This window comes from Trichosurus vulpecula, chromosome 6 (assembly GCF_011100635.1).
Source record: "Trichosurus vulpecula isolate mTriVul1 chromosome 6, mTriVul1.pri, whole genome shotgun sequence".
NCBI lineage: Eukaryota > Metazoa > Chordata > Mammalia > Diprotodontia > Phalangeridae > Trichosurus > Trichosurus vulpecula.
Genome location: NC_050578.1, coordinates 238,414,932 through 238,441,110, shown reverse-complemented (window position 1 = coordinate 238,441,110; position 26,179 = coordinate 238,414,932). Strand labels below are relative to the sequence as shown.

The 26,179-nt window shown below is 39.2% G+C and overlaps 1 protein-coding gene across 1 annotated transcript in view; it reads right to left on the bottom strand.

Moving 5' to 3' along the window:
- Positions 1-26,179, bottom strand: part of BBOX1 (gamma-butyrobetaine hydroxylase 1) — a 66,683-nt gene that overhangs the window by 2,955 nt on the left and 37,549 nt on the right. The window contains exons 4-5 of the mRNA XM_036763673.1: positions 15,655-15,760; positions 7,599-7,795 (exon numbers count right to left, since the gene is read on the bottom strand). Coding sequence (XP_036619568.1) covers positions 7,599-7,795; positions 15,655-15,760 — 303 coding nt within the window. The remainder of the gene's footprint in view (positions 1-7,598; positions 7,796-15,654; positions 15,761-26,179) is intronic.

Genomic DNA, 26,179 nt, shown 5'->3' with positions numbered 1-26,179 from the left:
CCAACTCTGCCAGGCACAATGTTAAGCATTGGGGATACAAAGAATGGCAAAAGACAGTTTCTGCCCTCAAGGAGCCCACAATCTTTAAGGTTATATAAAGTACTTTATGAATATTATGTCATTTTGTTGACTTTTCTGAAACTTTAACTCATTGTCCCTAGTCCTGCCCTCCAGGTTCAAGTCAAACAAGTCTCGCCCTGCCCCCAACAAAATATTATAAATACAAGGTATCCCTATGATCTTAACACAGTTTTAAGCTATTAAAGCTAGGCCAAACGTTCCTAGTTTATTTAGCTCATCTTCATGTGACATGTTATCCAGCCTTTTAAGTACTCTAGCTACTCTCTTCTGGACACATTCAGGCTTATCTATGGTTTTTCTTAAATATACCAAACAATACTTCAAATGGGGCTTCACCAGGGCAGAGTATTCTGGAAATATTACTTCCTTCATTCTGAATGCTTTGCCTTTATTAACGTAGCCTAGTATTACATGAGCTTTTTTTTTCACTGTCGCATAACATGGCTAACTGCAGTGGAGCTCAGGCAGTCCACTAAGACCCTTTTTTCAGATCAGCCGTTATCTAGCCATGTGTTCTCTACTCTTTATGGGAAGTTTTCTTTTTTTGTTTTGGAACTCAAGTGTAGAACTTTCTCTTTTCCCCTATTCAGTTTCATGTTGTTTGACTTGGCCTAACCTTCTAGCCCATCAAGATTTTTCTGGATCTGAGTTGTCATCTTGTATGTTAATTGTCCCTTTCTTAAGTTTACCATTACCTGTGAAGCATAATATCTCTTCCTTCACCTATGTCAGTGATCAGAATGTTTAACTATATAGGGCCAAGGACAGATGTATGGGACTTTCCACTGGTGACCACTCTCTCAATTAACGTGGAATTTTTAATGATTGCTCTTTGGGCCCAGTCATTCAGCTAGTTCCAAAATCGATAACAATGCTCTCTTATCTAGCTCATCTGTTTCCGTCTTATCCACAATCATAGCATGAGAGTTTTAGTGAACATTCTATGAAGATATAGGGAAATTGTTTGAGTTCAATTAAAAACCTTATCTACCAGTTGAGTTACCCTGTCAGAAAAGGAAATCAGGTTAGCCTGACCTGATTTTTTTCTTGAAGAAGCCATGTTGGATTTTGATGATCTGTGTTTCTCTTCTGAAGTACTTAGAAATCATCTCCTTAATCATGTGTTTTAGAATCTCACCAGATATCAAAGTCAAGCTCACTGGTTAAGAGTTTGCACATTTTAACCTCTTCCCTTTTTCATTGAGAGGATAAAGACACTCCTCAGGAGAGGACAGCAAGCTTCTGTCTGAAAGTTTTCAGCAACCGAGGCAGCCTGTTCAATTTTTTTGGATAGCTCTTATTGTCACATTCTTCCCTTTTAACTTCCACCTTTGTTCCAGGTCTGCCCTGCAGACTAGGTGATCTCAACCTGGGGTCTGTAAACTTAACATTTTAAAATAATTATTTTTTCAGTATAATTTTGTTTCCTTTGTAATCCTATGTATTTTTTTTTTGCATTCAAAAATGCCATTCCGAGAGGTTTCACTTTTGACAAAGGGATCCCTCACAAATAAAAAATGTAGAACTCTTGCTCCAGACAAGGCAAAACAAGTCTTCTACTTGGAAAGAAACCTGCTGCTTGGCTTCCGTAGAGTCCCAAAGGTAGAGCCATAAGGGACCTCCAGAAGCTAGCTAGTTTATCACTCTTTCCCAATTTACCGATGAGGAGAATGAGGCCCTGAGAATTAAATGACTTGCCAAAGATCATATGACTAGCAGGCATCGGAGGTGAGATTTTAATTCAAGTCCTATGCTTCTAAAGCCAGTGGTTTTTCTCTTATACTGTGGCTGCCTTCCCTTCAATTCTCTCTTTCTTTCTCCTTTCTCTCTCTGTCTCTGTGCTTGGTGCCTTCATTTTTCATTGTCTGGATGGTGTTTACAGGGCTTTCTTATTGAGCAGACACTGGCTCCAAATTATAGATTCAAGCTCAGTTACTACCAGTATTTCAGTCTGTTCCAAAACCTCAAGGACAGAATCTAATTCTTTTGGAACAGAAGAAACAAATTGGTTTAAACTTTCTGGGCCAGAAATAAGAGGAAAAAAGATGAAGAGAGAGTAGAGGATGGCCTATAAAACTGGAAGCCATGAGGCAGAGATGGATGCGTTTCTCTCTCTGCCCCCCAACCCCCTCCTCCACACCTTATAAGGCTGGTTGTTTTAGGAGCCAAGATGCCCAGTTTTTGAGCAAAAGAATTTGCCAGGCTAAATAATGAACTATTAAGTTAAGCACTATTGTAACTCATGTCTTGGACTCATTGATCTGCCAACACCAGGCATCAATTTCAATAAACCACTTTGTCCTCAATCACTTTCCTACACACAGTAGCTTTTCAGAGATTTGAAGGCAGCAGCCTGGCCTGTGTCATAGACTTTTCTTCTCCAGATTAAACATGCCTCTTTCCTTCTACTGGATATGGGAGACAATAGTGGAAAAACACTGTGAAAGATCCCAAAAACACAGTGGCCCCTAGTCTCAACAGTCAGGATTCACCAAGTTCTTAACTACTTTAGTCTTTTGCAATTGGCCACCACAAGTTACAACTTGAATACTGGGACTGCTAGCCCAGTGAAAGTTATTTTTCTTGCATTTAATACAACTTAGATTTTTCATTTGAGTGAAATTCCTCCATGTTTATGTTTTCTAAGACGAGTGTTCTTAATTGCTCTTAATGTCATTTTATTGTATTACAAAAATTATATCATCATGAAGTAATTAAAACTGGTTTTAGCTACTCTGTTGGTGCCTGTCTCTCATGGCATTGTAGAGTCACAGAATCTGGGAGCTGGACGGGACCTTAAAGATCACCTAATCTAACCCCATAATTTGTGGATGAATAAATCTGTACTGCAAAGCCTCAATTAACCTGAAGTCTAGTAACTAAAATCATACATTAACTGGATTAAAAAAATTATACTTGACTTTTAGGAGCAATAGATAATTCCAAGAAAACAAACTCAGCAAAAAGAATTGAGACCTAGAGAGATGAAATCATAGGGTCATCACAGGGTCACTGCTAGCAGGGACCTTAGAGGCCATAGAGTGTAAACCCCTCCCTCCATTTTATAGATGAGGAAAATGAGGCCCCGAGGGGTAAATTACTTATCCTGAGTCACTTAGCTAGTAAGTGTCTGAGGCAGGATTTGAACCCTGGTACAGTGGATAGAGTGTCAGGCCTGGAGTTAGGAAGACTCATCTTTGAGTCCAATCTGTCCTTAGATACTAGCTGTGTGAACATGGGCAAGTCACTTAACTCTGCCTTGGTTTCCTCCCAAGTAGGGTCATGAAGAGTTGGGCATGCCTGAAATGACTGAACCACAACAACTCCCACCACAACCATGACTACAACCACAACTTCCCTGTCTCCAAGTCACTCTCCCCAGTGTCCTATCTATTACACCATGTCAAGGTGATGGAGCTATGGCTGTGGTTAGATCCAGAATGAGAACATGGGTTCTCTGCTTTTTAATCTTTTTTCGGTCTGGGCCTTCTCTTCTTTCTCTGCTTCTTTCTCGCTCTCTCTTGGAGATCTCATTAACCTTCGTAATTCAACCACCTCTTTAGGCAGATGACACTTGAGCCTACATACCCAGTTCTCACCTGAGCTCCAGGCTCACGTCTCCAGCTGCCTGATGGAGATCTCTACCTGTGCGTCCCATAGTTATCTCATACAAAGCAACATGTGGTTCTTTTGTCTGTATCCTGAATTGACTTATCTGTGAATCTGTATCCTGCCAAAAAAAATGTGAAGTTCCTTACGGGTGAGGATTGTCTTACTTTTGAATTTGTATCCTCAGTGAAAATCACCATGTTGTTGTTCAGCCATTTTTCAGTCATATCCAACTCTCTGTGTTCTTGTTGGGGTTTTCTTGGTGAAGATACTGGAGTGGTTTGCTGTTTCCTTCTCCAGCTCATTTTACAGACGAGGAAACTGAGGCAAACAGGGTGAAGTGACTTGCCCAGGGTAACACAGCTAGTAAGTATCTGAGGCCAGATTTGAACTCATGAAACATGAGTCTTCCTGAGTTCAGGCCCAGCTGGGGCTAGTGGGGGCAAGGACTGTACCTTAATTTTGCTTTTACATCCCTAGTGCTTCTCACCATGCCCATAATAGACTCATTGCTTGATGCTTCTTTCTATTAGTCATGGGATCTTACAGTTAGAAGGACTCTGAGAGATGACCTAGTCCAACCTTCTCATCTGAGATGATGTCTATGTCTGTTGTGGTTGTTGTGAACCTTGAAGTATTAGATGATAAATATTACTATAATGATCATTTTTATTTTAGAAGGTCTAGACCTGTGATTTCAGTGGAATAGGGAACTTCCAGTGAATAATTTCCCTCTACCAACTTAGATCAGCATTTGTTCTGCAAATGCTACATTGTATTATCCCTTATACAAGTTCTCTTCTTTCCTCTGACACTGCCATCTCCCTGGCGGTGGCCCCCATTGCCTCATGCTTAGACTGTTGTTGGTCTCCCTGATGCAAGTCTCTCCCCATTGCAACTCATCCTCCACTCAGCTGTCAAAATGATGTTCTTAAAGTTCAGGTCTGGTCACGTCTCACCTCTAATCGCATGGTCCGTAAACATTTATTATATGCCTACTAAGCGCCAGGAACTATGCTAAGCACTGCAGATGCAAAAGGCAGTCCCAGGAACTCACCGTCTAATGGAATGGACAAATGCAGACAACTATGTGAAGACAATGTATAGATAAGAGACACTAGTAATAATCACTCAGGGTAGGCTTCTAGGGCCTAGGGGAAGGAGGACAGGCTTCTTGTAGAAGGTGGGATTTTAGTTGGGACTTGAAGGAAGCCAGGGGAGGCCAAAGGCAGAGATGAGGAGGGAGAGCATTCTAGGACTGGGGGATGGCCATGGGAAAATGCCTGCAGTTGATAGATGCATTGACTTGATCTAGAAGCAGCAAGAAGCCCGGTGTTGCTGGATTGTAGAGCACATGGGGGAGGGATGTTGGTATAAGAAAACTGGAAAGGTGGAAGGGGACAGGTTCCAAAAAAAGCTTCAGATGTGAGACAGACGATTTTATATTGGTTGCTGGAGGTGAGAGAGAATAAACTCCGGTGGCTGCTCCCTGTCATCTTCAGGAGCAAATCTCAAATCCTCTTTGGCATTTAGCATTCAAAGTTCTTTGTAATTTGCCCACTACCCACCCTGCCACCCCATCTTTCCAGTCTTCTTAGTCAGCAAGTAATTCAACAAGCACTTTTTAGGCACTTACTGTGTGTCAGGCATTGTGCTAATACAGTTATGAGCACCTCACTCCTGAGTACTCTGGCATCCAGTGGCACTGGCCTCCTTGCTGATCTTCTTCCTCTATCTCCTGGCTCTGGTCTTCTTCTCTGTCCCTCATGAATGGAAAACTCTCCTTCGTCTCTGCTTCCTGGCTTCCTTCAAGACCTGTGTGCTTTCTACAGGAAGCCTTTCCAGAGTCCCCTTAATTCTAGTGCCTTCTCTTTTCCAGTCATCTCCACTTTATCCTGTCTATAGCTTGTTGGAACATAATTGTTTTCATGCTGTCTTCCCCACTTGACTGGGAGCTCCTTGAGGGCAGGGACTGTTTCCTCTTTCTTAGTATTCCCTGTGCTTAGACAGTGCCTGGCACACAGCAGGTGTTTAATAAAAGCTTATTGACTGCCTGACTACAATTTATATGTATGGGTCCATGAAGGTGGCTTGGTCAGACATCAAAGATGCTAAGGCCATCCACCATATCCTGGGTCATCTCCAGTTCTGACTTATATCTTACCACTGGACTTTGACTCAAGAAGAGAGTGTGAGGCTGACAACTCTGTGCACATCTGCCTCACTTAAATCCAATTCACATGCAAGTCAAGACATCTTCTTCAAAAATGATGGAGAAACAATAATAACAATAAAAAATCTTAGAGTTGTTTGAGGAACTGAAAGATTAAATGATTTACCCAGCATATGTATCAGCAGTGGGACTTGAATCCAGGACTTCCTGACTCCAAGGTCAGCTCACTGTCCACTTTGACATATTGCTTTTTACTGATTATTGTTACATGAATAGAGTTTCTAAGAAGCAAAGTGACTTACTTAAGATCATACGGATGGCTTTCAGGATAGTTCCTTTGATTAACTTGGTCAAAATGGCTTCTGTCAACATGCTTCACTTACAGGGCATGTGATACCAGTGATTTATAATAAGGAAAAAATGGGCTAGGACAGGACACTTTTTTGGTTTCCTGTGTTGCGCCCGTGGATGTTTGGGGACAACAGTGTTGTTATATGCAGGACCAGACCAGGAGTAAGGAACTTGCTTTCTCAAGGCCACATGTGGCTCTCTAGGTCCTCAAGTGCAGCCCTTTGACTAAATCCAAACTTCATAGAATATATGGTCTTGAGGAAGCAGGTTCCACACCCCTGGACGCTATTACATTGAGGACACAGCCCCTCAAATTCATCTAATGTCTCTTCTCTCTTATTCTTCCTTCTCTCCTTGGATATGTGCTTGTTGGACAAGGTAGCCCCTAGAATTGAACATAATGCTCCATGTTTGGCCTAACCACCCTAGAGCATAATGGAATAATTGCTACCCATGACATAGACTCTCTACTTCTATTTGTGGAGCCTAGGATTGGTTGTGTTAGATTTATTGGGGCTGCATCACACTGTTGACTCATATTAGGCTTGTGGTACATTGAAATCTCCTGGGTCTTTGTTACACAAAGAGCTATCAAGCATATCCTTTCCCCATTCTTGATTTAAGCAGTTGACTTTTTTATTCAAATGCAGAACTTTACATTATTCATATTAAGTGAATAACAGATATCTTTATATTTGTTCTGGCCTGTTGAAATCTCTATGAATGTTGGTTTTTGTCATCCAATATTTTTGGCATCTCTTTCAGCTTTGTGTCATCCACAAATCTGATAAAGATACCTTATACCTCTTTAAATCATTGCTAAAGATGTTGAGCGGAGCATTGTTGAGGATAGAGCATGGTGGCATGTCACTAGAAATTTGGTTCAAGTTGATTGATCCTTTCATTCCCATTCTGTATGCAATCAATTACCTAATAATAGTATCTAGTATTTATATAACACTTCAAGGTTTGAAAAATGCTGTGTAAATAGTATCTCATTATCTCACAACAACTCTTAGAAGGTAGATGCTATTTTTATCTCCATTTTACAGATAAGGAAACTGAGGCAGGGGATAAGTGACTACAAATCCATATACCTACTATTATCCAGTCCACATTTTATTCTCATCCATAGGGATACTGGGAATCTTAAAGTAGGTTCCTTCTAACTCTAAATCTATGAGAAATCTGTCAAGGTGCCTTCATGAAATCTATTACCCTATACCTACATTACTTCTTAGTTCGATACAACAATCAACAGGAAATGAGGTTAGTTCAGCAGTGACTTGTTCTCAATGAACCCACTCATAGTCTCACATTCCTGTTCATAAGTTCTCACACTATCCATGTAATAATTCACACGATTTTAAAAGACACTACTCACTCTATAATTTTGTGCTTGGATTGCACTGAGAAGTCACAGAAGTCAACTCCGATATCTGTAAAATCCACAAAGGTTGAGGAGAGGATCTGGAATGCCTTAGGATTTTGCTCCTTGAGCTGTCGGCATACGTTAAATCCATCTACGATTTCACTTTCCCCACCAGTGGCTGTTTGCTTTATGCAATGAAGGAATTGGACCTGTAATCAAATGGAGAAATAACTTTAAGAAGACATGCAAATTAAAAATGTCCCTCGATTAAGAACAATGTTTTTGGCCCCTAGATCAGGACAGTTTCAATATTAGTATAAAAATACAGTTAAACATTTATTGCAAGCCTTTTGTGTTCAAGGCATCACAGGGGATAGATACACAGGAGTGTGAGACTTGGTTTATCCTTGCCTTCTAAGAGCTTACACTCTAGGCATAATGTATTTCCAACACTTAACACAGTGCCTGGCACGTACTTAGTGCTTATTACATGTCTATTGACTGACTGATAGGTTAAATAACAGTATGAGATTTTAATGACAATTCGAGGCAACGCTGAAGACATATTAAAGGGTGAGTGGTATAGAAATATATATAATATGTATAATACGTGATGAAACCAATGCATTCCTAGGCAGGGGAGGGAGATCACTCCAGCTTGGGGCTAACAGAGATCGCTACATGGAAAAATGGAGCCTTGAAAGGGGGGGGGTAGTTTTAGGTAGTGGAAAAGGATTTGCAAGGAAATGGGTGTTGTTGACTGGAGAACAATATGGACAAAAGTTTGGAAACCATAATCACATTGATACTGCTATTCTAACCCAAGTACCCCTAGCCATTACAGCCTCTATATATGTTGACTGTTAGAATGTAAGCTCCTTGAGGGCATAAGCTGCTATTATTTTTGTGTTTGTGGCTCTAGTGCTTGGCACATGGTAAAAACTTAAATGCTTTTTTCATCCATTCATTCCAAAGCAGAAAGGAGAAAAGTTTGAGGTGTGTTTTAGTAGGGGTGAGCAAACCATATGGCAGAAATGGAGTCAGAGAGTAAATTAAAGAGGTATGATGAGGCCAAGTTGTAGAGGGTCTCAAATGTCAGGCCAAGGAATTTGGACTCTTATAGGCAGTAGGGAGCTATTGAATGTTCTCCTTCTGTAGGGGAGTGATATGATGAATGTATGATCTCTAGGGAGATCATTATAGTGAGATAGGTTGGAACAGGGGGAGACATAAGGAAGGAATGCCACTGAAAAGACTTATGGTGGCACCATTGAGACGGTGATTATGACCTCAGTCAACTAGAGTGTTGGACAAAGAAATGGAAGAGAGATAAAGTTTTTATCAATTTTATACTAAAGTACATTAGGAATGAGAATTTTAGGTTGACTTCTTAGGAAAATTGAAAAATCTACTAATTTCTTCATATTCTTCTGGGAGGAGTCCTTCTGAATTAGTTGGATATGTGACTTATTTTTATTATCACTGTGGATGTTTTTGTAAAACTAAATATAGAGAATTATTTTCGGCAGGAAGAAGCCATTTAACATCATTCAGCTGTGAAAACTGTACATGCCAAAGTAAAATAAAAATAAAAGCCAATGTCTGGCTGAAGGGTCCCTGAATGAGAGAGCCAAATATGACCAAATTCAGATATTAGAAGGTAGCAGGTCCAGTGAAAAGGAATTTTAAAATTAGTTTGCTTGGTTTCCCTGCCTCCCTCCATCAACAGGCCAAATATAACAATTCCCTGACTCCCACCCTGACCTGAAGATGAGGAAAAAAAAGTCTCATACAAAGCTTGGGAGGAAGGAACACTCTAGTGTTGTTGTTTGTAGTGGCAAAGGATTAGAACTAAGGGGATATTCATCAACTGAGTAATGGCAGAAGAAATTAGGGCATTTGAATGAAATAGAATATTATTATGCTTGAAGAAGATGAGAGCGATGGTTTCAGAGAAACCTGGGGAGACCTGCATGGACCGATGCAGAGTTGAAGTGTGCCAGGAAACCAATTTTTCCAATGACAGTGTTGGGAAAGCAATTTTGAAGGGCTTAAGAACTCTGATCCGTGCAGTGACCAATCATGATTCCAGTCAGCTGGTCATTCAACAAGCATTTATTAAATGCTTATTATATTATATGCCAGGCACCATTGGGGGAAAGATATGGTTCCTGCCTTCTATATCCTCATGAGAACTAATGATGAAGCATGCTATTTACTTCCTGAAAAGGGTGATGGATCCAAGATTCAGAATTAGACATACATTTTTGGACATGGCCAAGTGTGGAAATTGATTTTGATTGTACATATTAGTTACAAGGGTTTTCTTTTTTTTCAATTGAGGGCAGATGCGAAGGAAAGGGAGGCTAGGGGTAGAATGCTCGCTCTTTCCCTCCCCCAAATGAAATGAGAACATAAGAAAGGCCAAAAGGACTCATAGACCAGCAGGACGATTTTGAAAATCGCACGTTGAATTTATCATGTACACCAAAAACAAAGCCAAACCTACATGCAGTCTTATGTATAATTTTTTTCTGGTCTGCTTTGTGTGTGGAACTGTTCATTTTGTTTTGTGTTAAAGTTCAGGATAAAAACGAAAAAAAAAACCTAAAAACAAACTGGTTTCTTCAGAATGATGGAGAAATGATGTGATTAGAAAAAAAATTAATAGAAAAGTTAATGTCAAAATCAACCAAATTCCCTGAAGATAATATAAAGATATTCTTCAGGGAAGTAGAAAAATGTTCTTAAAATCACATTTTAGATTTTGACATAGGAGAACTGCACATTTCAGAACTAAAACTCTTAAAAAATCCAATTGATTTCTTTTACATATGGTAAGAACCAAGGACATCTTTGCCATCTAGATTTTTAATATAATTTTGTGAAAGAATTTAAATGTAGGAGCCAGACAACTTAACACTTGTGCTAATCCAAATGGTTAATGTGTGTCTGACATATATAAAACCAAATTTTATTCCATGCAAGCGGTTCTGAGCTGAAAAGCCTTTTTATGTTACTTTGTAGCAGCATGTGATTTTTGGCGCAGATAAAGACAATGAGCTAAGCTGCATGTGGTTTGAATTAATAGAGTGAACCCACTCTTCCTGTTCCATGTTAGCGATTTTGATCGAAATGAATTCTCAACAGGTAACTAACTTGTCACCTGGCCCGCTTGGTACTAGTTTAGGAAGGGAAAAAACCCAACAAAACCAACCTCAATTGTTTGACCTGCTTGTTACATTAAAATTTCAGCCCATTGGATTGAAATAATTTTATGCAACAAACTTTTTTTTTTAAATTGGAAACTTGAACTAGACCCATGTTAACCACTATTCCATTGGAGCTGAAGATTTCAAGAATCAAGTTCTACCAAAAATCTATTTGAGTGTCTATCCTCTCCCATGTAATATTAGATTTTTCATTTATCATTTGGTTTGAAATCCTGTTTGTTCTTTATCAACAGTTTGCTATCTCATATTAGCCAAGTGAAGAGGAAAACTTGGGAAATTGCCCAGCTGTTTCGTGCAAAAATAGGTATTTGTTGAGCATCTACATGGTGCAAGACGCTGTGCCAAATGATATGGAAATGTGAAGTGTTGTGAAAAAGATGTCTGAATCACAGTACCTGATTCCACAAAAAATTATGTTGTATAAACTATAACTGTGATTCAAAACTCAGGAGTAGAAAGACTTTGGTCTAACCTGGGCTCAGCGAAGAACTATGACTCAAAATTTGGAAGATTGATTTTTGTTGTTGTTTAGTCGTTTCAGTCGTGTTTTCATTCTCTGTGACCCCATTTGAGGTTTCCTTGGCAGAGGTACTAGAGTGCTTTGCCATTTCCTTCTCTGACTCATTTGACAGATGAGGAAACTGAGGCAAACAGTGTAAAGTGACTTGCCCAGGATCACACAGGTAGTGGGTGTCTGAGACCAGATTTGAACTCACAAGGAGGATTCTTCCTGACTCTAGACCTAGCCCTCTATCCACTGTGTCACTTGATTCCAAATTAACATTATTCCATCCATTACGCCACCGAGATTCTCAAAGGGTGAGTCTGAGGACCCTTCGGGGTGTCTGATGCCTTTTCGAGGGGCCTGGGAGGCCAGAACCATTTTTATAATAACACTAAGACATTATTTGTCTATTCAAATACTTCTCCCTTTTCCATGTGACTATATAAGACATGATTTTACAGACTTCAACCAAAACAACATATCACAGCATATTGAATGCAGAAGCAGATAGGAGATTCCAGCTACCTTTATTAAGCCAGACATTAAAGTCTTGTAAAAATATGTAAAGTAATATTCTCATTTAATATTTTTTGTTTCGGAAAATATAGTTATTTTTCATTAAAATGTAAATTATGATAGCATATAATGGGTTTATTGTTATTATTTTAAAATGAGTATATATTTTAAAATTTGGTTTTCAAAAAAAAAATTGGAAGACCGAATAGAAAGAGTTCTGGTCTAGCCTGGGCTCAGTGCAGCAATTAGTTGTACAACTAATAGTTCGTTATTAGGTATTAGCTCAGTAACTTTGCTAGGTTTCAATTTTCTCAGCGTAAAATGAGTTAAACTACGAAGTGTAAATTCTGAGGCCAGAGACTACAGCTTCTCCAAATTTTGTCTCCTGCAGAGCCTGGTACTGTGTCCTGAACAGAGTAGGCAATTATTTGTGAATTTCAGTTGAAAACAAGAACCCATGAAGCACCTACTGTGTTAGGGATTATAGAAACAACTTCTATTCAGTTGGGTGGAAACAGCACACAAATATACATCAGTAAATGTTAAATTTACTTTTAAGTAAATTTAATTAAAATGTACATAAGTAAATTCAAAATATTGACCAGATAGCCCTTAAGGTTCCTTCTCATTTTGTAGTTGTCTCCCTCAAAGAGTTTTTGGGAGACTCCAATAAGAGGCACATGAAAGTCTATAAAGAAAGCTCTCTTCAAATGTAAGGCATCATTATGATACATCAGGGAAATGCATGGAGTCAGTTAATCAGTTTTATGTAAGTTTAGATTATGTCCCAGAAACAATATGTAACCTTGTGAAAGGCATTATGAGCTTTTAAAAATCAAGCAGTGCCTTTGGTTTGAGGGTGTCCTCCTCCAAAACTCTGAGTTTCCCCTCTTTTTCAACTGGCCTTTGGCAGAGAAAAGGCTGAGCTGATCAGTCTGGCATTTAACCCCTGGACTTGAAGAGGTTACGAGATTCCAAACTTAGGCCATATTTAGAACAATCACATTGCATTTCTCCTCCCACCCCGAACCCCCCAAGGTGACTCTGGAGGGTCACTTCTCTGTCATCATTTAGTTCAAAGAACACATGTGGTATTTTTGAATCAACACAGTAATTTAAAACATGTGAAGTCAAACATTAGATTCCAGTATTATTTGTAATAATGATAGCATGCCTTCCATGGAAAGCTCTCTCCAGTGCTTCACTGTGTCATGGAGGTGACCCTGAGATTCTCAAAGGCCATGCCAATGGGGTATGGGCTTTGAGAGGCCCTGCCAACATGGAGAGGACTCAACTCTGGGTCTGGCAATGACATATGTTGTCTGTTGTCTGAGGATAAACCTAGAGACTGGGCCCCGAGTGATATATAAGTGTGTATGTCAGAATCTGTAGCGATAACATATTTTTGGCTGCAGTAACTCATGAGATTATTCACTAAGTTATGGAGGTATTAAAATATATTGTGTTAAATGGAGAGAGTGTCCATACTTCATTTCTGCTTGCCTAAATCTCTCAAAGACCTAATTCTAGTCCTATCTTCTTTAAAATCTCCCTTCACCATTCCATACCACAAAAATATCATCTCATGTCTGAAATCTATTAACACATACTGACCACATTGTTCCTTTTCCTTATTGTATTGATAGTTATCTCTTATGTAAGCATGACCTACATGAAGTGTAGAAACCATATCTCGTGCAATTTATACATGGGAGGGTTTTGTTTTTTAAATTTGGTAGGGATGGGAGGGGTTAACTAGACCTATGATTTCATCATGTAGTGAGGAACTCACTGTCCTGCTATATGTGGGAATCTCTTCCTCATCACATATTCTTAGAGTGGAGTCTGGGGAATTGAAAGGCTAAGTGAATTGCCCAGGGTCACACAAGTAGTCGGTGTTGGAAGTGGGACGTGAACCCAATTCTATCTGGTTCTAAATCCAGTTCTCTATCTCTAATTCACATACATGCCAGGAATTCAGTAAATATAGAGAGCCAGAGAAATGATGTGAATCATCCAAGTCTCAAGAGATTGGGCTCTTAACCCTCTGCACTAGAAAGAACATTGATTCTGGAGTAAGGGACCTGGGTTCAAATCCAACCCTAATGATGACTTCCTTTGTGACCTGGTACAAGTCATTCAACTTCTCTAGTTTCCTCCTCTGTAAGATGAGGGGTTGGACTACAAGTTCTGTAAGGTCCATTTTAGTTCTGAATCTCTGATCCTTCATGCCAATATCTGAATAATCTTCCTAGTGCAGTTCTAAGAGCATATCCCTCCAGTATTCAAAAGCTTTTAGTGGTGTTCCATTTGTCCATTGAATAGACTTATAATCTGAGAATTGAGTGCACTCCGGACTGGTTCCAACCTACCTATCCAGCCTAATCTTATACTGCTCTCATTCATTGTGGTATGATGGATAGAAGGTCAGATTGGGAATCAGGAATAGCTTCAGGCACTTATGAATTCTATGACCCGAGCTCACATAGCTAGACAGCTGTAAAATGGCGGTGCTTAAGGACCCTTCCAGCTCTGGCTCTATGTCCTAGGATTCCACCTAGTCTGAGTTCCAGATAAACTTTTCTCTTGATAATAACTAGTAATTATATAGTATATTAAGGCTTGCAAAGGTCTATCTGTACATATATTACCGTCTCATTTGGTCCTCACAATAACCCTGGGAAGTAGGTGCTATTATTATCCCTATTTTACAGATGGAGAAAATGAGACCGAGAGGGGTTAGGTGACTTGGCCAGGATCATGAGGTTTGTGTCTGAGGCTGGATTTAGGACTCCCTCTCCCCAGATAGAAACATTTCTATACTTGAAAGAAGAGGATTGTATATGAAACCATAAATCTCATATGTGTGTATGTATACACATGTAATAGAATAAATTCAATATATTATTTTCAAAGCTCTCCTGCTTGTCTGTAAGAATGAACTTAGATCAGACTTCTTGACCTTTTTTGTGTCATGGAACCTTCTGACACTGTGGTGAAGCCTCTAGAACCCACCCTCCTCAGAATAATATTTTTAAATGAATAAAATCAAATACAAACATTGAAGAGGAAACCAATTCCACTGAAATATAATTATCAAAATATATATGAAAGTTCACAGCCCCCAGGTCAAGACTGCCTTTCCTGTATGTGATACACATACACAAACACACAAAATCAGAATCTCAGCATTGAAAGGGAACCCTGAAAATGTTATATAGTCCAACCCATAGCTAGAGCTACGTACATCCCTCACATTCCTTGACACATGGTAATTCAGTGTTTAATTGAATATCTCCCAGGGAAACTCATGGACGCGTTAGTATCTACACAAACATAAAGACACATGCATGTTTCTCTTGGTTATATTATGTATTATGTATAAGTGTCTACATACACATAATTCAAGGACATTCATGTTATAAATTTAGAATTTCAGAATTGAAAGGGTCCTTGGAGGATATCCAGTCCAACCCATTTCTACAGCAGCCTCAAAAACATTCTTTGACAAGGGTTAAGCTTTCACTGATGTGTGTGTGTGTGTGTATTTTTATACATATGTGTATACATATATATGTATATACATATACATATATATGTATATACATCATACATAAATGTATAGACATGTACCTTTTGCTATTGTGCATGTCATATATAATTTAGATGTGTATATGTGTGTGTGCCCACATACACATTTTCTGTCACACAGACATGCACACAAAAGGAACCCATAATCTCTTGCCTTCAAAATGATTGAAAAAATCCAGTTCCCTGGCCTGCCTTGTGGAAAAAGTGATGAGGCTCACCTTACCCCAGGTGGATGGTGTAGTGCTGGATAATCTGTGTGAAAACTTAGCTTTCCAGTTGTGTAAGCCACGTTATTCGCATCGATTTTGTCTTGTACTTGCCAAGTATGTCTGTAAAATAAGAGAAACACATGTTTGCACAGGCTGCTGCCAAGCCAGACAGACAAAACGTGAAAGTATGAACTCGATACCCAGAGGCTGCTGGGCCTTTTCAGAACAGAATATGAAGTGGTGGATGATGCTGATGACTGGATCAGGGAATCCCTGGGGTCCTGTCCTGCTCCAATCGGCCACTGGCAAAAGGGCTTCTCCCATTCCTGCTCCCAGTAAAGGGGCATTGCATAAATGCTTTTTATCCAACAAGCTTTCTCCAGGTCTGAGGATGGGGACTAGTTGGGATGTGCCTACAGCCACAGTGTTCCAGAGGAGGTCCCTTTTCTTATTGGGGCTGGTGCTCAGCCTTTAGCTTGACTGACACGAGGTGTATTTCTTCATGACATTGTGATTGCTCACTAGCATTCCTATCCCATAATTTACTCCAGCTGTTCTCTGAACATTTTGGTGTTTTTTTTCTTGATTTGATGCATATATGTATGAAGATGCACATGAAAACTGACCTCTGACCTTGGCATTTCCAACTCCATGCCTGAAATCTCAGTGGTTTTTTAACTGGCCTCCAATCCTCTCCAATGAGCACATATTCTCTGTGCAAAGCGCTAGAGACATGTGGACAAGGGAGATGAGCACAATGAGTAGAATCTCTTTTCTATATGACAGCTTTTCCTGTAGCTAAAGACAACTGCCATGTTTTTGCTTAGACTACTTTTTTTCAGGCTAAACATTTCTATTCCCTTTAGCCGCTCTTCATAAGGCATCATCTCCACTCCTTTACCATCTAAGTGATCCTCCTCTGGGTTCTTTCCAGCTGATCACTATCCTCCCTAAAATGTGGCACCCCAAGCTGAGTCTCGATGGGCTGACTATGGCAGAATACAGGACACCATACAGATCCCTTGACACTAGAGCTTTTCTCTATTTTTCTTGGACTGCTACACATATCACATGGATGATGCATACTTAGCTTGAAGTCCACTAATACCCCAAGATCCTCATTAGATAAATTATCTTTCAACCACGTCCACTCTACGTTGTATTTTGTTGTACCCTTTTGTTTTTGTTTTTAACTCAAGTGTAAAACCCTACATTTAACACTATTAAATTCTGTCTTAGTAAATTAAGTCCAAAGCAAGATTCTTTATGCCTGGATTTCCCTTTCCCATCTACTCTGCCTGTTCAAAAACTTACTCATTCTCCAAAGACCCCAATCACATCCTGTTGTTGTTGTCCGGTCATTTTTCACTTATGTCTGACTCTTTGTGACCCCATTTGGGGTTTTCTTGGCAAAGATACTAGAGTGCTTTTCCATTTCCTTCTCCAGTTCATTTTACAGATGAAGAAACTGAGGCAAACAAGGTTAACTGACTTGCCCAGGGTCACATAGCTAGTGAGAGTTTGAGGCTGGCTTTGGCCTCAGATCCTCCTGACTCTAGGCCCAGTGCTTTATCCACTGCACCACCTACCTAGCTGACCTTAAAAGGACCTTCTTTGAGCATTACAACATTCCCTGCTACATCTGAACTGGAGCAGCACTTTCTGACTGAACCATTTTTTCATTCATATTTGTAGTTATCATTTTTAAAAAATAAATATAACAGTCCAACAATGGGGATTTGTGAAGCACCTGCTTAACAAGCACCTACTATGTGCAGGTCACTGTGCTAGGCACTGAGGATTCAAGTACAAAGAATGAAACAAGCTCTACTTTCAAGGAGCTCATATGAAGTTCCTACTATGTGTATATGACCTACTTCCCCACTAAATTGTAATTTCCTTGAAGGTAAGGATTATCATATATCACACAAACATATTATATAATATTATATAGTATTTAAAATTTATTATTTATATTATGCACTATATCATATTAAATTGTGTTGTATTCCATTTTATTATGTTATATGTTTTATTATATTAATATATATTATATGCTATAATATAACATATTATCTTATAGTCAATAAATATTGCTTGCCTCCTTAAATTCTTGGAGGAGTAGGGGAAGAATTTATGCTTGAGCAGAGATAGTACTATGTTAAGGGATTTTTAAAAATACTTTTTAAAGCATGTAAATTATAAAACTGTCTTTTTTTAAAAATATAGCAAAGTCAAACCCTCTTTCATCAGCTGAGAATATCTTCCATATTGAGTAAGTACAATTTCTTCCCTGTCCTGGTGACTAAGAATGAATTTCTTTATTTCTCTGTTTTTCTCACCTAAATTTAAGATGAAACAGACAGCGTAGGGTCATGAATTGAAAAGCTGACTGCGTGAAAGGAGCAGAGATATTTTTAACTTACTGCAATACATTTCAAGTCTGAATCAAACAATCCATTATATCGTAGCAACCGGAGCCCCCCAAATCTGTTCTTTATGGCATTCATGTAATTGGATGCACTCCATAGGTAATACAGAATTCAGATCTACACTATTGTCAACATAGACACTCCACGCATAATCAAGATTTAGGAAATTTTAAAAGGAGCAAAAAAAAATCTCATTTCACCAAGAGGAGGAATGTGGTGTCTGTGAAGACAATACTCCCGACTTGTCCCTGGGACATGTGTTTCGAATTGAATTGATTTTCACCCCCTGCCCCCAAGTGCTGATGGTTTTGCCTTGATCCTCTCCTGCCCACTTTTTCACCTGGCCCCTTTCCTGATGAAGGGGAATCATTTGGGAGACAGCTGGCTAGAGTTCAGGGCTCCATCTGTTTCCAAAAAGCAGCATTTTCTCTTTTTGAAGTTAACTGGATCTCATGGGGATCAAACCTGTGCTGTGACCTAGGCTTTGCCAGTATTCTTTCTAGCTAACTGGCAGGTGATGAGTAAATATCTCTCACACTCCTATGTTAACTTAGGCAGCTTAGACTGAAAGATTGAACCAATACAGACCTGAATATGGGACTGATCAGTTCTGGTCACAACATTTTGGTAATGGTTACAGAACAGTTCTGGAAAGGATCTTGTGACATCATCTTTCTCCTAGGTGGAACTCAGCCATTCCAGGGAGATGGCTTTGTTTTCTACACCTATTATTCTCTCTCTCTCTCTCTCTCTCTTTTTTTTTTTTTACAAATATTAAATCTTCAAGAAAACAGCGGGAATAAAATGCAATTAATTTATGTACTATTCAACCTTGACTTTCACAGAACACATACACCCACATTGCCATACATGCATATACATACATGCATATACACATACACATGTGTAAACACACATATACACATTTGCACATATGCATGCAGGTTCATATATGGATAAATGCATGAAATCTATGTATACACACATGTGGTGCAATATGCACATAGTATATATGCATGTAGTACACATGTATCTGTATATACACATGTATACCTACACATACACTATACATACATACACATATAGTATACATACACATGTACACATGTATATTTATATATTTCAGGAAAATCTGAGAAAAGAGGGTAAAAGTAGAGGACCAATATGGTATAGGCCCATTTGTCATTTCCCTGTACACAGCATTCTAGTCCTTAGCATCTTTTGTATAGGCTGATCCTCAGGACTGGACACTCCGTTGTCTGAGACCTCTTAGTTCATGTCAAGGTTGATCTCGACTGCCACCTCTGGTCCCCCCAATGGTTAGGGCCCTCTACCACTAAAACCAAATTAATTTGTACTTATCTTCTATATATTTTGTGTCTGCTTATCTATTTATTGGTTCACTGCATCACCATCACCCCCAGTAGAATATAAGCTTCTTGAAAGAAGGGCTAGTTTATTTTTGCTTTTGTAACCTCAGTGCCTGGCACAAAGTGGCATTTAAAAATGCTTCTTTAATTAAACTATGTTGAACTGACTCTATGGAAGGCATTCTATTCCCTTATTTTACACAGGAAAAGTGAGGTTTATACTTGCCCAAGGTCTCACAACTAATACATGAGAGGTCTAGTTCTGGATCTAAGTCTTTTGATTCAAAATCTTGACTTTTTCCACAGTTAATTGCCTCGCAAGCAGGGATATGCTGAAGGTGGCTCAAACCTACTCATAAGAGTTGATCGTTAACGACCAGAAATGGGCAAGCTACAAATCAGGGCCTGGTGTATTGCTTTTTTGTTGTTTAAACTTAAGAAAGTGTTGGGGGAATGCTAACAGTGAAGATTAAACTTACAAGTACGTACGGTATATCTTTTTTTGAGAGCTGGTTGTTAAACATATACCAGCACACACCTGTTCTCAGCTAGAGAAGGAAATGGCAAACCACTCCAGTATATGTGCCAAGAAAACCCAAATGGGGTCATGGAGAATTAGAGACAACTGAAATATGACTGAACAACCACAATGATCTGCTTTCAAGGCACTAAATATTTGCCAAATTTATTTAACGTTAATAATAATTTATAGAGTGACTTCAGCATTTGTATGTTTAAAAAATATCAGTTTTCTAGTTCACCCTTAAAAAATGAGGGTCTATGAAAGCTATATTACATGGATGAAAACGCATTTTGATAACTTTTTTGGGTGCATGGATATCTTAAGACAAATTATGAACAAAACAAAGGATAACCTTCCATTTTTATCTGACATTCCTTCCTTAAGTTAAAAAAAGTCTTGTTTCACTCTCAATATGAAAAAAGCTAAAAATAGACACGTGACTCTGAGTAAGTTCCTTAATTTGTGAATGCCCCAGGCATCTCTCTGATATGAAAGATTGCAGAGAAGATGCTGATGTGAAGGGCTCCATTGGCGGAGGAAGTTTACGCCCTGAGAGTTACCTCTCCCAGTGAAACCACAGATCTTGACCAAACCTATGAAAACTAAAGAACCATTTTAATAATAAAAATTCAGTTCAATTAGTATGATGGCTTTGGGGTCTTTGGAGAACCTGGTTTCAAATCCTCCTTCTGATGCTTACTATCACTGTGACCAGGCACAAGTTACTTAAACTCTCTCAGACTCAGGTTTCTTATCTGTGAAATGAGGAAGCTGAGCTAGATGTTTGCTGAGATCCCTTTGAGTTCTGTTTGTACGTTCCTATGATCTTGATTCTACAGATTTAGTGAAGCATTTTGTAAAACACCTACTAGGCAAAACCAAAATTGCCTAGTCTTTTCATTCAAGGACTTTTCATTCAAATAACGGCCTCAACCAATTGTTGTTTGTTCTCCAAAGAGGACCATGACTTCAGGAAGATGATGCCTTGACTTGCAAGTGAGTTGGATTTAAGCGAGGGAGAGCTGTGCAAAGTCACCATCCTCACTTTCTCCTCTGGAGCCATCTGGGTCCAGTGGCCAGATATGGATCAGGATGACTGGAGATGGCCCCAGATTTGGTGCCTCAATCAGCTAGTTAATATCAGAATAACTAATGAGGTCAAACACTAAAAAAATGAAATCATTGGTGAGAAGTATGAATTCATTGCTTTATTTATCAAGTGATAAGCCACCTACTATGGACATTTCATCTTGCTAGGCACTTGGGTGATGAAAACGTAAATGAGACTCAGTTTTCACACTTAGGGAATTTATAATCTAGTGGGAGATCTAGAATGTATCTTCAAATAGGCCTAAATAAACGCGCAAAAGGCATGGGAGGAGTAACAAATGCTATCAAGTCAATTAAAGAAGAGGTAATTTCCAATGGGGGGGGGCAATGACCTATGTTGAATAATTCTTATGGTCTACTGGGCGTATTTTAGCTGAGTAGAACAAACAGTGACTCCTGGGCATTTTTTTAAAGATTGAAAACAGAGGAGCCTAAATAAGGCTTTTGGTGTCAAATAATTTTTATCCTATAAAAAGTCCATACCTGCTACATTTGTACTTTATACTTCCCTTGAGTGTTGGAGAACAGCACAAGGCCATTTCCTACACCAGCCACTTAGTTTGATTCTTTGAACCCAAGAGTAAGTCTTCTGGCAGAAGATGAATCTGATGATGAATCCATTATCAGGGGGAAAAGGGAAAGCCATGTCAAAAACAAGGGCCATGCCATCTGACTGCACTGGAGTTGGGGCAGAAGCCAGTTAACTGAATCTAAGAAGGAAAGGCAATGAAGTCCAGACAACTGTGGTGCAGAAGGATTGTTTTGATCAGGGTCTCTCATGAATTTCCACAAATGATTTCTGGAAGGGCGTGAGACTCACAAATTATTTTTCCTTTCATTTATGAGGTGACCTCATACTCAAATGGTTTTCTTGGCATCCATGTTAATTACAGAGAAACCTAATGCTACAAAGGGACCCCAAGGGAAGAGCTATTGGCTGATAACCTAAACTGGGACTCACAACAGCCTGAAAGAACTTAGCTTGACTTGAATGAGGAAAACTGCCATTCCTTGGGGTATATATTTTTTCAAAATATTTCCCCCAATTTACTATAATAACAAATTTTTCTCAAGTAGGCTTTTAAATACCCCAACGTAGATATGAAAAGGGGCTTTTCCACCAAGCTTCAAAATTTAAAGAGGTCTTTTCTGTTTTCCTTGCAAGTCAAACTGATTTGTAGGAGAGAAGTCATTATTATTGAGGACAGGCTGCAATGTTTTTTTAAGTTTTGGTTAGGAGCCACAATAAATGAGCAAACTTATCCTTTTCTTTCTCTATTACCTAAGCAGGTAGGTGGTGTAATGGATTGAATACTAGACATGAGGTCAAGAAGATGTGAGTTCAAATCCTGTCTAAGACACTCACTGTATGACCCTACACAGATCATGTAGCCTCTCTGCATCTCAATTTCTTTCTTTTTTATTATTTCAGTTTCTTTATCTGTAAAACGGTGACAATAATAGCATCTACTTCACAGGGTTGTTGTAGATAATGCAGGTTTCACAAACCTTAAAGTGATATATGACTGTTAGCTCTTCTCCTAATAGTCTATTCTGTTCTCTGGATTTCTAAGTTGGTGCCTCTTTCAAAGTCAATAGGGAATGTTATATACCACAAACCAGTAGCCATTTTTTTGTCCTGTTTGGCTAAAACCTGCACCTCCGTGGTAATACTCAGAGTCACTTGTGTGCTTCCAGTGGGCAAGATGCCAAGAAATAATCATATTTGCTCAGACAGAAACCTGGATCCATAACATTACCAAATGTGTGAAATGCCACTGGGCTGGCTTGCAGGCAGCTCTCAGAAATGCTTGCAGGAATACGTTGAATGTTGGAAAGACTATATAGATCTACCTTCCCCTACCCCCCGCCCATAGAGGCTATTGCTATTAATTCTTAACCAGTCTGGCATGCTTTCTTTGACAAAGATCCCAACAGGATTTTAAGGACACATTTTGCTTTCACTTTATCAGTGGATGGGACTTATGGAAAAGAAATCCATGATAACAAGGTTAGGGCAGTAGCATGTTAGAATTCTATACAAGGACCTGAGAGTATTTGGCCAAGATAGTAAAGGAACTCCCAAGCTTAAATGTTAGCTGAGTTCTCTATGGGTCATAGGGATAGGGAAAATTATGTGGCAAGGTAACACCAATTGCTTCCCAGCAAAGAACTAGTGGTAGGACCATACTCAGACTCAGATTCCCTTCCTTTTATTTCCACTTGTGGCTTTTCTGTTTGATGGATTACATATACTTTAGCCTTCTTGATAGTAACTTCTCTTCCTATGGCTGATAGGGTGCTGGACTTGGAATCTAGAAAACCTAGATTCAGATCCTGTTTCAGAAACTCACTAGTTATGTAATCCCGGACAGTTTCCTCATTTGTACAATGTACAATCACATCACCTATCTCTGGGTATTGTTGTGAAGATCAAAGGAAATAACATGTAAAGTGCTTTGCCAACCTTAAAGCACTAAATAAGGGCGAGGGATTAGGAAATAAACATTTATATGCCAGTTACTCTACGCCAGGCTTTTACAAATATTATCCTGATTGATTCTCACAACAACCCTGTGAGGTAGGTGGTATTATTATTTCCATTTCGCAGTTAAGGAAACTGAGGCAAAGATCAAAGGACTTGTCCAAAGTTACATATCTAGTAAATGTGAATAGCTGTCATTTCTCACTTCATAAGATGGTGGTGCTCAAATAATCAATAGGTATGTGTAGAGTGCTGCTGGATAGAGGGCTCTCTACTAGAGCTGCAAAGAATACATAAAAAAGATCCAATTACTCTTTTGCTATAACTTTTAATTTTTTTGAGGTAATTGGGGGTTAAGTGACTTGCCTACAGTCACACAGCTAGTAAGTATCAAGTGTCTGAGGCTGGATTTGAATTCAGGTCCTCCTGACTGCAGGACTGGTGCTCTGTCTGTTGTGCCACCTAGCTGCCCCGATCTTTCTTAGTTTTTCTTAGATTTTTGTTTAATAAATAACTTCATAGGACTGATGCCTTGCACAGAGTCTTACGTGCCAAAGACACAGTAAATGTATTGTCTTTTATTCTCTGTCATTATATTCCTGTGCATGGCACTGTGTCATACATTTAGTGGGCTCTTAATAAATATTTTTCCTTTTCAGTTTTCCAAACACTTAGCACCTACTGGATCCAAACATAGTGCTAGGGGATGGTGTTTGAGAGACAAAAAGCCCCCTTCATCAAGAAGCTTGTATCATATATGGGAGATACCAAATATATGTACATATGCATGTATGTCTATGTCCGTATATATACATATTGACACAAACATACACATTATACACATAAACATATTTATGCAAATTAATTCCCAGGGAGAGCTAACACTAATAACTGGAGTTGGGCTATATCAGGGAAGACCTTGGGTGAGAGATGGCACCTGAGTTATGCTTTCAGCTGGCTATTGATGCTGAGGCAAAGGTGAGGAAGGAAATGCACTCCAAGAATGCCACGTGAATAAGCATGGAAAGAAATGGAACTTTATGTACTGGGAACAGCTAGCAGGCCAGTGGGACTTGGTTGTACTCTTGAAACAACTCTGGAAAGGTAAATAGGAGCCATGTTGGGTTGTATTGGACTGGGACCAAATTCAATTACTGAGGCAGTACAAATTCTTCTTTCATCCTCCCTTCTCTCTAGCAATGCAAATCAATATTTCATAGAAACACATTTTTGTTATCATCTACATAATGCACTTGCTATCTAACCAGTTCCCCATTTGCTGAGGTAGCATGTGTTCAGCTACATAGTAAGTGTTTTAGGAGGGAAATACATCTTAACTTCTGCACTCTCATCTGAAAGAACGCAAAGTTGAAACTATTTCCCACCTCTTTTTGGTATATAAAGGTTTTCAGGCAAAGGAGGAGTTTCTCTGTGTTGCTCAAAAAGACTCGATTTTTTTAAACAAAGGTTCTGAGATTGAAAAAGGGATATAGAGAGATAGAATCTCTGCTGTCTCTGCCAGAAAGGCACTGACAGTTCGGTCTGGGAGCCCCGTGCTCAATTGATCTAGCTATAAGATGCGTTGATACAGTAAGAAACTTTCCATTGGACAACGGACATTGAGGATACAGGAAGGAACAGGATGAGGTATCTCTGTGCTGATTACAATGTCCAAGCGCTATTTGCCACCCTTCTTTATTTCTCAATTATTTATTTAATAGTTGGCCTGCTGCCAACTGGGTCTCAATATTGTTTCTGGTTCTGAGAGATGAAGACCCACACCAGAAGTAGTTAGACTGGATAGGTGGTGTCATACTCTGTTAAACAATTGAGAAATCAACGAGCATTTATTAAGTGTCCACTATGTTCCGGGCACTGTGGTAGCTCTAAAGATAAAAGAAAAAAAACTGAAGAGTCTCTGCCTTCAAGAACCTTACGTTTTATTTGGGAAAACAACATGGCTATATGTTCATAATTTAAAAAATACACAGGCACAATAAATGCAAGGTGATTTGTGTGCGTGTGTGTGTGTGTGTGTGTGTGTGTGTGTGTGTGTGTGTGTATGGGAGGGCACTAGCAGCTGGAGTGGTTAGGAAAAGTCTTACGTAAGGAGATAGAGCTTGAAATGATCTTAGAAGGAAACTAGGGATTTTAAAAGGTAGAGGTGAGAAGGGAGCCAGATAATGATAAACAGGCGCTTATATAACCACTTTGAATGTCAGAGGCTATGTCTGATGGACACATTGGTCATTCTATCTGTTGGTGCTTGTGCGTCCCCCATCCTCTCTCTGGAGTGGAAGGGTCACTTCCTTATATGAGATTGGTGATGAATGAGAGATGGTGGCAGGAGGCATCTGAGTACTGAGGGAAAAGAAGGAACTCTTGGCAAATGGCCTTGTTTTTTTCAGTGAACAGGACAGGGGGAAACTTTCTTAGGAAGTTTGAAGGCAGATGAAAAGGTTTGGAAAATCTGCTATGGTGAGTGGGAGAGTGAGTTGATTAGAGAGATGAAAATGGATTGCTTTGCCACATCAAGGGCTTGATTGAGATTATGTAACATAAATTTGTAGTGAATCCAGTCAGCACAGTTTATTGATTCTCTGGTTTGTAAGTGGGTCT